Source organism: Taudactylus pleione, unplaced genomic scaffold (genome assembly GCF_031769625.1).
Source record: "Taudactylus pleione unplaced genomic scaffold, aTauple2 ptg000179l, whole genome shotgun sequence".
Lineage (NCBI taxonomy): Eukaryota > Metazoa > Chordata > Amphibia > Anura > Myobatrachidae > Taudactylus > Taudactylus pleione.
The window spans coordinates 26,249,839-26,265,295 of NW_028284581.1; the positions used below are offsets into that span (position 1 = coordinate 26,249,839).

General features: G+C 42.4%; 1 protein-coding gene across 2 annotated transcripts in view; it reads left to right on the forward strand.

The window, feature by feature from the left end:
• FBXO15 (F-box protein 15) overlaps positions 1 to 15,457 on the forward strand; it is a 161,552-nt gene that overhangs the window by 17,235 nt on the left and 128,860 nt on the right. For both annotated transcript variants that reach the window (XM_088475981.1, XM_088475982.1), the window contains exon 2: positions 8,119 to 8,280. In XM_088475981.1, coding sequence (XP_088332107.1) covers positions 8,147 to 8,280 — 134 coding nt within the window. In that variant the 5' untranslated portion in view covers positions 8,119 to 8,146. The remainder of the gene's footprint in view (positions 1 to 8,118; positions 8,281 to 15,457) is intronic.

Here is a 15,457-nt window from a genome sequence, read left to right on the forward strand (position 1 = left end):
CTGGATCCATTCTGTTGGCCAGAGTCACGCAGAAATATAACGGATCAAGCCCAGTTTGATGCTCCCTGAAATGGAAGGTATCGGATTTAAGGACAGGCATGCACATGTACCAAGTTTCCAAGATGGTGGGCAGCATATCGTGTGAGAATCCTGCCCAGTGGTGCCACTGGTAAGGCCCCAGACAGTGCTTCAGACCATAGTATTTACACCAACGGGTTTCATGTGCTTATCTGTATACAAATATAGAAATTCATATGCATTTGCTGAAGGTGTGAATGTACTATTAAGTTACTCATTGTGATGAATAACAATCAAATCAAATGTTTGTTTCTCAATCGATTGTGACCCTATATCACAGACTGCGCATCCCTTGATTATCAGCAGAATGTGCATGCTCGGCACCATGCATACAAACCTTTACAGAAGATATGAAAGTGGATGATATCAATGCGGAGCTACTTTCCTATGACCATGAGATGGGCATATCTGGGCATCAACTGGGTGGTTACTGTGCAGACGCATGGTACAGATCTGTGTCATGGGAATGTCCTGGGTGTGTTGCCTGACTTCCGTTGTTGTTGTTCGATATGTGTGGACAGAGAATGGAACACCTGTTTTCAAACATATCTTTTGCATCCAGCATTGAGTGGGTGTAAGTGTTGATACTAATGATGAAGGCTGTGGTTGGAAATACAGTAGGAGGTGCAACCATATGCATGAAGATGGATGATTATTCGTATTAATGTAAGGTTATAAATCTGGCTGCCTTGGATATCCGCTCTTGGCACTATTTTGCGTCTGACCGAGTCAGGCTCCAGTTGTGTAACTTGTAATTAATATATACAGTAGAAATACTGTATTATAATGAAGCATTGCTTTTTATGAAAGCAATTTAGATGGCATCATATATTTAACTTAACTATCTAGTTGTTCTGTCTGAGTGTTCCCTGTTATTTTCATGGATTGGTTTGTGTTTGTTTTCCATACTGAAGCATGCAGGTTATTTTGCTTAACTCGCAGTTGTCATGGTTCACACATTAGGGCCAATGCAGATTTGAACCCAAGATGGCCATAATTGGAACTACATTGTATATATGCCTGTGTGCAGAGCTATACGAGTCTCTGCAGTCAGAATTCCCCTATTTTTATGCTTTGTTTCATAGCCATCATCATTATGCACACTTGTACCAACCTTATCTTTGGTCTTTAGTCATGTATATTTACATGTATGCACAATTCTGTCAACACACTCTCTGAGCTTTGCTTATATGAGAATGCCCTGTTACAGCCCAGTTATGCACTTTAAGTCACAAGTGGAGATAGGCCTGAGATGTGTACATCTCTGCCCGTAGTTGTGTGATATACAAAAAGAGAAAGGAGTGTCTAATCGGTGCACAATTATTCAATATACCTTTTATTTCAAATACTTAAAATATATATTTGAATCAAACTTGGCCAGTGATATATTAAAATACAGAAAAAGAGAGTGAAAGAAATAGAAGAATGTGACTATTAAATATTCTCTTCAAAAGATCTGTCCTCAATTGTCTTCCTTATTTATCTTTGTTGCCGTATAGATTTAGAAGTCTTTTAAATCAGTGAAAATAAAATATTATAGTGGATAGAATTATTGAAAATACACTGCTGAAAATACAATTTTCATTCCCGTTTGTGTGTCCAAGCAATCCTGGCACCTCATAAGTACCCTAATGAAAATCTTTGTAGTTCCCTTTATAATACTGTATAGATCAGAGTAATGGAATATCTGTAAATCAATCATTCATTCAAATCATCCCGCAGTATGGTATATATTAAGTGTCTAAAGTGACTTGATCCAAATGAGCTCTATATTATACCCTAAAACGGGTGATCGGGTAATTACACCCAAAATTATTCAATATGCTTGTACTGGATTTTTTATATAGATGATGACTGATGTTTATCACTTATCCTTTTGTCCCAGGTAGTCTTGAGATTCCATTATGCAGATTTACCAAAATAATTTGAAGAGTAAATCTATACATAAAACAAGGTTAGCACATCTCAAAACAGTTTGTATAGATAATCAGATATTTAAACCCACAGTAATTGCAGTTCCCTGCAAATTATCTATTGATGTATACTTAATTATACCAGTAGGTTATCTTGTAACTAAATTAGCTGTTACGTTATATCCACACTTGATAATTGGTTACAAAAAGTAGCAGGTACTGCAAATTGTATCTACGAGGGCTGATCGAAAAGCAATTAGCCTGCCTCTGTGTTTCTGTCCCATAGGTAGACGTGACAATGCTATGTGGTTATTGTGAAGCTCATACATTGATGTGTCTGAACCTGCGGTTGGACTGCCGTAGTAGTCGTTCTTTGGTCACAGCGAGTGGAAGATCTTCATACGTTTTGTCACGGCGGATGAGGAAGACGTGTCTGTGAGATTACATCAGATATGTGTGATTGAATTTTGTGTTAAACTTAGAAAAAGCGGAAATGAATCTCATGAAATGTTACTGCAAGCATACGGTGGAGAAACAATCGCTGTGCTGCAGTATTTCGGTGGTGGAAGCATTTGATTCTGAATAAAAAAATCAGTCTCCTTACTTTTCAATCAGCCCTCATAAAGAATGTCCATTCGGCATCGTGTGAGAAGCTCACAAGACTATATACTTATATAAGAGACTCACAGTTGTCAACATTGCTAAAGGAATATGCACTGTTGTAATTATCGTCCGAGGTCCGCCGCACAGCACTGTGAGAGAAGCTAACAATGCTATATACTTATATCGGAGACCCGCAGCTCTGAATAACTTGCAAATATTATATGAGACAGCTAATATAGTGGATCTTTGATCAAAGTTATTGGCATATCTATATACAACTTATGTATTGGTTACTTTTGGGATATACTGCTAAATAAATCCACACTTATGTAACCTGTGACAGAGGCTCGCAGTACATAGTGCGGTTACCTTTGGAATGTGGATGGTAATAGAGGACAAGTAGGGTCCCAGTTGTGAAGTATTCACATATATGGGGCAGTGCATATATTGGATCTCTTTGACTGAAGTTATCAATACTTAGGGGCACATATATAAGCAACTAACATTAAGCTCCACTTTATATCCCTCTCAATGGAACAAACATAGCTTAATGAGAGACATTTTTATATACAATTTGCAGTACTAGTGCATCTCAACGCCGTTGCATGGGCGTGCATAAATTATCCACTGCGATACCAGATGCCTCATAAGGTCTCATAGCGTGCACAGAAGTTAGCAATTTCTGGGCTTCCTTAACTGTGCATATGGTCTGATGTTACTCAATGTTACCGATTAATTTGTTATGTTGCCTTAGTATATGGATGTGAGTAAGGGGAAGTTGGCGTCCTTAGGTCAGGCTGCATACGCAATGTGAATGCACACATTTAATTAGCACCGCTAATATCCGCAACTGCGGTGCGTGCGTATAAACAGAATTCCTCTCCTTGCTGAATCAGGCCCTTAGTTACAATTTAATATACATCAAGAGATACTTTGCAGGGAGTTGCAATTACTGTGGGTTTAAATATCTGATTATCTAAATAAACTTTTTGAGATGTGCTAACCTTGTTTTATGTATAGATGTACTCTTCAAATTCTTTTGGTAAATCTGCATAGTGGAATCTCAAGACTACCTGGGACAAAAGGAAACATCAGTCATCATCTATATCAAAAATCCAGTACAGGTTGAGTCTCCCATATCTCTTACTTGGGACCAAGGGTATTTTGGATATCGGAATATTCCGAATTTTGGAATATTTGCATACCATATTAAAATGTCTTAGGAATAGAGCCCAAATCTAAACACATAATTCATTTATGATTCATATACACCTTATACACAAAGCCTGCATTTAATTTTATACAATATTTTCAATAATTTTGTGGCTCAAACAAAGTTTTTGTACAGAATTGAAATTCATTTGTTTTATATACACCTTATACACACAGCCTACAGGTAATTTTATACTGTATTTTTAATAATTTTGTGCCTTAAACAAAATTTGTGTACATTGAACCATCAAAAAGCAAGGGTTTCACTATCTCGGTTATGCTAAAAATATTCTGTATTTCGGAATATTCCGTATTTCTGAATATTTGGATATGGGAGACTCAACCTGTATAAGCATATTGAATTACCCTATCATCCGTATAGGATTGAGAATACTGAGATAGAGGCACTGGAGAAGTTGGGGATGGCATGTATGTGTGTCCCAGATTCCTGTCATATGTATTTTAAACCCCCAGGAAAAGTCTGTTTTACCAAGCAGATTTGAGTGTCGGCTTTTGGTAAAAGACGGATAATGGGTCCTGGGGGTGTGGATGCGAGAGAGAAAGGAGGGCTCCCTCCACAGGGCCGCTTCAGGTGTTTCTGCTTTGATGCAGTGTCTCACACCCTGGGGAGAACAGACATTGAGGTTTTTGTTCTGAGACACTGTGATATTGGTATGTACTATGTTTGTGGTAAGGCAGTAGGCCCTGCCACATGTAGAGAGGGAGTTACCTGTCTAGTTAGAGCCCAGACGGGCTAGGGTTTATTTTTATGTTTTGTTTGTTTGATTATTGGTGTCACACAATAAAAACTGGTGCCGACCAACTTGCACGAAACCCACGACTAGTGCTGTTTCCTGGCTGCTGTGTTAAGGAGGCGTCCATCTACCGCAGGAGAGGGACCCCTTTCCCGATCATATCACAATTGGTGGAGAATGTAGAGAACTGCACACTGAAAATTGCAGCGAGAGGAAAAGTTCTACATTTAAAATTTAAAGTGACAGACACCAATTTGTTGTGTTGGATATCAACTCGTGTTCTGTGAAGTCCATGAAGGTGGCGTCGACAGATGCTTAGAGAAGCCAGGTTTTGCTACAAACCTACACCTGAAGAGAACATGGAGGGCATTGTTAAGACCTTGCTCCAATCTAACAAATCTCTGCAAGAGGCTACCAGATCCCAGCAGGAAGCTACCAGTGCCCAGCAGGAATCTACCAATGTGCAACTAATGGCCATGGAGGCAGCCCAGAGGCAACAAGTCACCATGGAGGAAGCCCTGAGGCAACAGCAAGTTGCCATAGAGGAAACCCGCCAGACCTGAAAAGACGTGGTACAACAGTTAGTAGTCCGGTCTGGAGATGCTTCCACTGGACTTACAAACAACACTCGCTCCATACGGGCCAGTCACTTTCTGCAAAAGATGACCGAGCGTGATGATGTGGAAGCGTATCTTTCGGCCTTTGAGAGAACCGCAGAAAGGGAGAGTTGGCCCAAGGAACACTGGGCAAGTCTTGTGGCACCTTCCTGTCTGGAGAACCACAAAAGGCCTACTATGATTTTGTGCCTGGCTGATGCAAGGAACTATGAAAAGCTAAAACTGGAGATCCTAACTCGCTTGGGGGTCACCTCGTTTGTTCGTGCCCAACGAGTCCACCGCTGGGAATTCCAAATGGAAACGCCTCCACGCTCACAGATGCATGACTCGTCCATCTAACCACAAAATGGCTACAGCCCGAGACGCTGACAGGACCACAGATCGTCGAAAGAGTTGTGACCGGTATCTGCGATCGCTACCTGCATCTCTGCGCAAGTGGGTGAGCCATGCAGACCCTAAGTCCGCAGACCAGTTAGTTGAACTGGTGGAGAGGTATGTGGCGGCTGAGGAACTGTTGAGTGTGTCCCACCAAGCCCCGATTCTGCAACGGCAATCTCTCATGACTACTGGTAAGACTGTTCCAGGGGAGAAGGGTGCTGGGTGGTGGAATGAACTTAATACTGTGGGTTTTTGTACGGGAAACATCCAAGGGGATTACCTGACATTGCCAAAGAGACATGGGAGGGGCAGTCCAGTCCCTATAAAACTGTCATTGAGCCTAGGAAAAGAAAGCCAGAACAGTTATACCATGTAAATCTTATCAAACCTTGGAAGGATAGAGCAGCTCTGTCAGCCATCCCGGCCCCTCCAGTAAACCAGGGCCTTTGGTCCCTGAAGTGACAATAGCTAAAACCCTGTCGACTGTTCTACAGCAGGAAGTTAATTAATTTCTTATCAGAAATAGGGTTTTGTTCTCAGATGTACCGGGAAAAACCACAGTCATTAAACATGACATAATCACTGATCCAGGGGTTAAGATTAACCTAAAGCCCTATAGGTTACCAGAAGCCCAAAGAAAATCGGTGTTTACGAAATTTTAAAAAATGTTGGAACTGGGTGTAATTGAAAAATCGCATAGTGAGTGGTCAAATCCCATTGTGCTTATTCCAAAGCCTGATGAGAGTGTACGTTTCGCCAACTATTTCTGAAAATTGAACAGTGTGTCAAAGTTCGATACCTACCCATTGCCTAGGGTGGATGATCTAATTGAAAGGCTAGGAACAGCCAGGTATTTAACCACTCTAGACTTAACCAAAGAGTATTGGCAAGTGCCGTTAACTGAGAATGCCAAAGAAAAGACAGCTTTATCGACACCAGAAGGGTTGTTCCAATACAAGATGTTGCCCTTTGGGTTATGTGGGGCACCAGTTACCTTCAAAAGGATGATTGACAGAATTCTAAGACCCCATAGTCGGTATGCTGCTGCTTGTCTAGGTGATATAGTTATTCATAGTCCTGATTGGCAGTCTCATTTGCCCAGAGTGCAAGCAGTGTTGGACTCCATCTATAGGGCAGGGTTGACAGCCAATCCAAAGAAATGTTGCCTAGGGATGGAAGAAGTAAAGTATCTTGGTTACACCGTTGGCAGTGGTTTAATAAAGCCACAGGTTAATAACAAGGTGGTTCTTGGTGTTACAAAGTTTCAAGTTCACAGTAGAACACAGGCCAGGATGCTAGCTGGCCAATGCAGATGCTTTATCATGTGTCCATTGTTTGGGAGCTGCAGTTGTTCCACCCATAAGTCTAAACAGAGGGGGGGAGGGGGATATGTGATAGAGGCACTGGAGAAGTTTGGGAAGGCATGTATGTGTGTCCCAGATTCCTGTCATTTGTATTTTAAACCCCCCAGAAAAAGTCTGTTTTACCAAGCAGATTTGAGTGTCGGCTTTTGATAAAAGCCAGATATAGGGTCCTGGGGGTGTGGATGTGAGAGAGAAGGGAGGGCTCCATCCACAGGGCGCTTCAGGTGTTGGGCCTTTCAGCCTGAGACCAGGCTAATTAGTGATTACACCTGGAAGTGGCTCATAAGAGCTGTAGAGTTTTGATGCAGTGTCTCACACACCCTGGGGAGAACAGACATTAAGGTTTTTGTTCTGAGACACTGTGACATTGGTATGTACTATGGTTGTGGTAAGGCAGTAGGCCCTGCCACATGTAGAGAGTGAGTTACCTGTCTAGTTAGAGCCCAGACAGGCTAGGGTTTGTTTTTATGTTTTGTTTGTTTGATTATTGGTGTCACACAATAAAAACTGGTACCGACCAGCTTGCACGACACCCACGACTAGTGCTGTTTCCTGGCTGTTGTGTGTAAGGAGGCGTCCATCTACCCCCGGAGAGGGACCCCTACCCCGATCATATCACAATACTTATATACTCTGGATGCCCAGACTTCTAAATCTATACAGCAACAAAGATAATTAAGGAAGACAACTGGGGGCAGCTCTTTTGAAGACAATATTCATTAGTCACATTCTTCTATTTCTTTCACTCTGTTTTTCTGTATTTTAATATATCACTGGCCAAGTTTGATTCAAGTAAATATTTTAAGTATTTGAAATAAAAGGTATATTTTATTAATTGTGCACCGATTTAGAGTCACTGCTTTTGTCTTTTTGTATATCATATATTGTTCACTATAGTGTCTACGGTAGCACACCCTTCAGAAACTCATAATCAGTGAACATTATAGGATTATAAGGGTATCATAACATAATTGTGATAATTAAAATTCAGTTCCCATAATTCATTTTGAGACACCTGTGTGATGGGATTGACTAGGTTCTAATACGCAAGATACACTCGAAACGAACTTGCTTCGAACTCTCCATCAGCCTCATTATGGATGTATGGATGTATGTATAGATTTTATTTTAATTGAAGGCAGATTTCTATGCTTCATCATTATTTTCAAATCATTTGGTCTTTATGTTTCTATTGTAGTTGAGACTTAGTAAAGAGCAACCCCATAATGGCAACTGGACGTGGTTGGATTCGTCAGCAGCACATTGATCATATGCAGAAACTGAAATCTGGACCAGTGACACCGCTCTTAACCTCATCTAAGATACGTGGAACCTGTTCTTTAAAAGTGAAGCAAAACTGGTATGTACCCAACCCTTTGTTTTATTCCTATAAAGAAGATGTTATTTTGTTGTGTGCTAAAAGAGCAATATGATCATCTACGCATTAAATGTTCCCGATAAATGCAATGTATTATATGTTTGTTATATATTAAAGATTATTATTTATATATTTTTTGCTGTGTAGGGAAGAATGACAAGTTGTGCAATCACAGCACGTGCACTATGCATTTTTACTTTCTTGTACAACATGGCTATACCTTTTGTGCAAATATCCACACACATCATTATGAGTATCAGTCATGTTTTATGAACATTTTGTCAAAATGGATAAAACACTTGGAAAATATGTAAAAATGCAGCATTTGCACCTTGGGGTATTTTTTTTTTATTTACTACTCCTATAGAGAGAATCTTAGTTAAAGGCTTGACTGCCACGCATTTATTTAAAGTTTAATTGTATAGGCCAGTGGTTCCCAAACTGTGCGCCGTGGCACTCTGGGGTGCCTTGGGACAATTGCAGGGGTGCCTCAGGTTGATGGTCCAGCACCAAATCAAATTCTTTATGGTCAATGTAATGTAAATATGCGGACAAACATAAGTGCAAACCTGTCCCCCACCACATAACTGAACATAAGGATGACAGATAAGCACAATTTACTTAACTTTACTACTTCACTAAATATTTTCTGAATTTCTCAATAACAAACTTTTGGCTTAGGGGAGTTGTGAAAACATTGCTGATACACAAGGGCGTTGTGATTCAAAATAGTTTAGGAACCACTGGCATAAGCCATGTTCTGTTTAAATGTTCAAGCTATAAATAAACTGTAGCATTATTACTGTTATTGAGTAATTTCTATTTGCACTAGGATTATCGCCAGACCTGGCATTTTATGTGTGCTTTACTAATGGTAATAAATACTATAGTAAACAAGACTGGGTATTTGCAAATAGACAAAGAGATGAGAGAACTCTGTTGCCATACTTCAATCTTATGTGTCAATTCAATTAAGCGAGAGGGTGGGTGTTTTCGTTGCAGTGGCATGGAAAAGCTGGCAATTGTACCTTACTTCGCACCTTTAGCGTCTCGATCTCGCTCTGGACTCGAGGATCTTTGTATGCAGCCTTATGAACAAAAATCGGCAAGTCCGGAGCTATCATAAGTGCAGCATATAGTGCAAATGAGTAATTTGTTAATTCTAGAAATATTTATTCAGTTTAATGTACTACATTTTGGAGCCGTATGCTGGGGAGATGAGGTTAGAGTAGGGCAGAGGTAAATGACAACTGAGGGAAAGAAGGAATGAAGGAACCGGTCTGTTTAATTTGTACTCTGCTTCACAATTACCAGTGGTAGCCATGGCCTTGGTTGTTGCATGGCTTTGCTGACATTTCTACGGTGATGACTGTCATCCTACATCGTACTTAGAGGTACATTTTACAAATTTTTTGATGGCTGGTGTGTTTTGCACAGTTTCTGTCAACACGGACATTGGGGGAAATGTAATAGCGTGCATCTTTCAGGCATTGGCAGGATCCCGTCGAGTCTGCCCAGAGCCTTTTAAATGATTACCAGATAGAACATACTGGCTGGTATCTCACCGATGCCTGAAAGTTGCAGGCTGTTAAAATTCCCCAATTGTGTTTCTTCTTCAGGGTCCATAGTGTCCACAGGATCTACCTTGGGGTATGTAGTGGGAACGATCCATTGCACCAAACAGCTTACAGCTTTGAAGCTCTCAGCATGCACTGGTCCTCCTCCCTATATACCCCGCCCTCAGCCACAGGCATTCAGTTTTTTTGTTTGGTGTGCTGCAAGACGCATCTGTTATACAGCGGGACTGCCTAGGCAGTGCCAGACTTTTTTTCTTTTATGATTTACCTTAGTTTTTGAACTACTGAGTTTAGCAGTACCAGGCGCCATTAATGGCACAGGTACTGCGACTCCCACTACCTCCGCCGATGCCGAAACACCAGTACCACTGTATGCCTTGAGGTTTTCGGCGGGCCTCAGCGTGGCTTAGCTAGCGGCTTTTGTTAAGCTCTGGACTGCAGTCAGGCACGGAAATAACAGGTAAGCGATTCCTAATGGGGAATCGTGTGCGGCAATCCTGGCATCTGGTGTAGGAGACTCATCGGGTGCAGCTGTGGGTGAAGGCCTCGTGTGACGTGTCCTCACTAAGGCGGCCGGGTCCATATCGTCTGTCACCGGGGATGGGTTGTAGAGGCACTAGAGCACACCAGTGAGCGTCTATTACTATGAGGCCAGCGTACCTGTGCTGTCAAAATCGCAGCTTAGGGGAGATAGGCGCTCCCCCGGCCGGTCCTCCCCCAACCCAGACGCAACTTCCGGTACGGATAGCGTTTGTGTGTGTGTGTACTGCTGTAGCTGTTGGTCTGTCTCCCTGTATACCTCTCCTTTGGTCTGGTATATAGCCCTCTATATCCTACCATTACCCCTGCGAGGCTGGTTGATTCAGAGTCCATTTGCAATAGCAATTGTGCGTATTTATGCATTGTATGTTACTTTAATGCTTGATGCTGTTTTTGTACTGCCTTTTTGTTTTCCAAACTGTCAGTTATATACCTATCACTGTGTTTCTCCTCATCCCCCTTGAAAGGGGTGGGGTGTTTCATTGATAAGGTCACATTGCATTTATACTGTGCACCTTACACCATTTATACATTTGTCATGTCTAAAGGTAAAGGTGAGAAGGATGATCTGCCAGTACTAAGATCATGTGTGTCTTGTTTGGCAGGCCTGTCTGAGCAGGATGTTAACCAGGATAGATTGTGTAGTAACCGTTGTAAACAGCTACCTGTTCGATCCGGTACATCTGCTCCAGCGCTAGAGCCACCCGGGTGGTATCAGGTATTGTCACACTTAGTGGACAAAGTCTCAGAAAATGCGGGCTCCGGCTACGGTATTTCCTCATGCTATGAGGTGTTCACAGCATTTGCATCCTTCTATATGTATGCCCCCATGAATTCATGTTGGGTTAATTCTACTGCTCACTCTAGTCAAAGTATGTCGCCATCTATAGGTCCTCAGCAGCCAGATAGACAAGTGGCGGTAAAGCAGGGGTATAAGATAGGTTCCCATCAGTTGTCTCATGACAACCCAGACTCCTCTTCAGACTCTGTTACGCAGAGTTCTGGGTCTTACTCAGTAGAAGAAGACCATAAGTCCCTTGTGGATGTCCCCTCTCTGGTGAGAGCGGTTAGATCTGTCCTCCGTATAGAGGAAGAGGAGACTCTGCTGACAGCCAAGGCTCTGGTCTTTAGGCGGTGGCTAAGGATTATTTTCCTCAGTTTGAGCAACTTACGAATCTTATGTGTGAGGCATGGAGTACTACTGGTAAGCATTTCCATGCTACAAGGAATATAACCTCTCGATTCCCATTTGCAGTTGGTGAGTGTAACAAATGGGAAGAACGATAGATGCTCATGTCACAAGATTGATTAGGAGCGCTACGTTACCCATTCCTGCAGCATCCTCCTTAAAAGAGGTTACAGATAATGAAAACATTGATTTCAAATAAGTTTTTTATCTGGAGCTATTACCAGACCAGCTATGGCTGTAGCCTAGGTAGCGAAAGCTATGGAAGAATGGACAACATCTCTGGTAGGTACTATGCCTGATGCTACCAGAGAACAGCAGTCTTTTCTCTATCAGATGCGTTAAGCAGCTGTGTATATGGGGGAAGCGGTCATTGATGCAGGTATTTTGACTTCTAGGGTCTCTGCAACTTCGGTTGCAGCTCGAAGATCCCTTTGGCTAAAAACCTGGAAGGCGGATGCAGGGTCCAAGAAGGCTCTTGAATTTTTGCCTTTTGCGGGGAAGGTACTGTTTGGACTAGAACTGGATGACATAATGACTTCTCTGGCAACACCAAAGTCAGCTGAATTGTCATCTATGACTACCCCTAAATTTAGGCAGTCGGCAGCTCAGTCCTTTCGCCCACAGAGTAGTGCAAAAGGTAAGTCTTCCTCTAGACAGAGTCATGGCCGCAAGACATGTCAGCCCAAGAGATCTTGGTCAAACAAACATACGGCTTCCAGGCCAGATAGTCAGTCTACTGTCTGATGGGGCGGGCCTCCCCCTGGGGAGTCTCAGGGTTGGAGGACGACTTGTACAATTCACCCAGGCCTGGTATCAGACAACTACGGATGCCTGGGTTTGAGAGCTGGTCTCTCATGGTTATGCCATCACGTTCCTGAGACATCCCCATCAGAGGTTTGTGGTTATAACCCTTCCTTCAGACCCGGTCAGGGCTTTGGCCTACCGGGACTCTATTGGGGCCCTCCTGAAGTCAGGAGTCATAGTTCCCGTTCCTGTGATGCAACAGGGAAGGGGTTATTCAAATTTTTTTTTGATTCAAAAACCAAATAGGTCGCATCGCCCTATCCTGAATCTGAAGTTTCTCAACAGATTAATCCATGTGCCAAAATTCCGAATGGAAACCCTACGGTCAATTATGCTGGCGATGGAGCCTGGAGATTTCATGGTCTCCCTTGACATACAGGATGCATATCTGCATGTTCCGATTGCACGATCCCACCAATGATATCTTAGATTGGCGGTAGATCAGTAACATTACCAATATCGGCCTCTACCCTTCGGTCTGGCCACAGCCCCTCGGGTATTTACCAAGGTAATGGCAGTGATGATGGCTCATCTCAAGCGACAAGGAGTCAGGATACTGCCATATTTGGACGACCTCCTGATATTAGCACAATCTCAGGAGATGTTGCAGGGTCATCTGCAGATGACCATTTTCTGTTTACAAGAGCACGGCTGGATAATCAATTGGAAAAAGTCGTCTCTTTCTCCAAACCAGCAGATGGTGCACTTGGGGGAGCTGCTGGATTCTCTGGGACAGAGGATTCTTCTACCAGAAGACAAGATTGTGGCACTACAGTCTCGTGTGCGCGGTCTTCTCTGCAAGCAAACAGTGTCAGTACACTTGGCAATGCAGGTGCTAGGCTCCATGGTATCCATATTCGACATGGTGGCTTATGCCCATGCTCTCCATATTTGATTTTTCCTCAATATAGAGCTGTCCTCCGTACTAAGGCGGGTTATCTTCCAGAGGTGGTTTCCCGCTTCCATATAAAAGAGGAGATTGTAGTTCCGGCTTTTGTCTTCAGACCTGTCTACAGGTAAAACTGCCCTGGATGTGGTTCGAGCCCTTCATATTTATGTGGATCGTACCAACTCCATCAGGAAAACAGATTCACTCTTTATGTTGTATGGGTTTCACAAACTAGGCTGGCCAGCAAACAAGCAGACTTTGGCTAGCTGGCTGCGTACGACTATTTGTCAGGTCTATTCACAGGCTGGTCTCCATGTCCCAAACAAGGTGAAAGCACATTCTACCCTGTCTGTGGGACCCTCGTGGGCGGTTAGACATGGCGCCTCGGCTGAACAGCTGTGCAAGGCAGCCACTTGGTCTTCTGCCAATACTTTTATCAAATTCTATGCATTTGATAATTTTGCCTCCCAGGATGCTTCCTTTCGGTGGCGGATTCTCCTCTCTGCGCAGGAGCGTCCCCACTCTTAAGAGAACTGCTTTAGGACATCCGTAAGGTAGATCCTGTGGACCCTGAAGAAGAAAATTAGAGTTATGATATAACATACCTCAGTTAGCTCTTTTTCTTCGAGGTCCACAGGGCACCCACTCTGACGCACCTGGCCTCAGTTGGGATCTGTTCTTTCTGCTTTTTCGTATCACTGAATCCCTCTTCATATGTTGAGTGTTTCTTGTGTGCGATGTACTTCCTTCTCCACTTATCGTCTCTTGCTGTTAGGCTTGTTTACAAACTGAATGTCTGTGGCTGAGGGCGGGGTAAATAGGGAAGAGAACCAGGGCATGCTGGAAGCTTCAAAGCTATAAGCTGTTTGGTGCAATGGATCATTCTTACTACATACCCCAAGGTATATCCTGTGGACCCTATGGACCTCGAAGAAAAAGAGTTAACTGAGGTATGTTATATCATAACTCTCTAATTTTTTGCTATTACTACTCCTTTCACTAGTTATGTCAGGCAAGTCAGCATAGTAATGTTTTCTTTTTATATTATTTTTTTATATTATTTTTTTCGTTCTGGTCACGTGTAGAGTCTTTGGCAAAAAAGTAAAAATAGCATGTTCAAACAAACCGCAATATGAGAAATAAATCCAGGGTTTGGCCTTGCAGCGTCGTGTAGAATCTCATTTAAGTTGCTGCATCGTTGAGGTAACCTTTTGTCCTTTGAAATTCAATTAATGTAATTGTTTATATAAGTGCCTGTGTTTATGATCGCTTCAGGGCTTGGTACACACTTGCCAAGACTGGAAGAGTCAGCATCTAATTTTCGTAATGGCTTGTTCCACCCCCCGCCCCCCACTGGTCAATGGGTTAATTCTGCAACTGTTTTATTTGCAGGTAACACATTAACCACTGACATTAGTAATAGCTGTATTAGCTGTTTGGGAACTTTTCTATTGTATTTATGTGTCTACATAACATTCATTATAAATATAAGATAGAAAAAAAATAAATTTTATAGAATCTAGTTATAGCCATGGAATTGACTAGAATTATGTTGCTGAGGTAGGATACAGTGAGATGATTTTAAAATGAATTCAGTATTCAGTCATGGTAATTAAAACGTATACATTTTATTCACGACAAATTATTATTTTTCAACAAATGACGCTGATTAAAATGATATGCGGCATGCCTAAATTCTGTGTTCGACTTTGGTTATAGCTGCATGCGAAATGCTATGTTACAGTGTCAGCGGATTTAACACTGTAACATTTCACATTTAGATGTAACCGCAGTCGCACACAGAATATAGGCATGCCACATATCATTTTAATCAACAGAAGCTGCTTGTGCATCCTATTCGCATCACTTTGAGAATAAGATGCATTCTAAGGGACAAATTTACATGAATAAACAGTTGGCACCAAGAAACTCATGTTCATCATTGTTTGCAAATGACCATATCCGCTGCTGGCCAGCCACCGGAGCATTAGTAGATTCCGGGCACTAGAGTGTGCCCGGAGTCTACTGCGCATGCGCAGAACGGCAGAAAACTGGCTGCGGCGGGCTTTTTCCGGTATTCTGAGCAGCACTGACACCGGACGTGGGACCACGGACAGGTGAGTTTAAAATAATATGGATGCAGGGTGTGTGGTGCAGGCC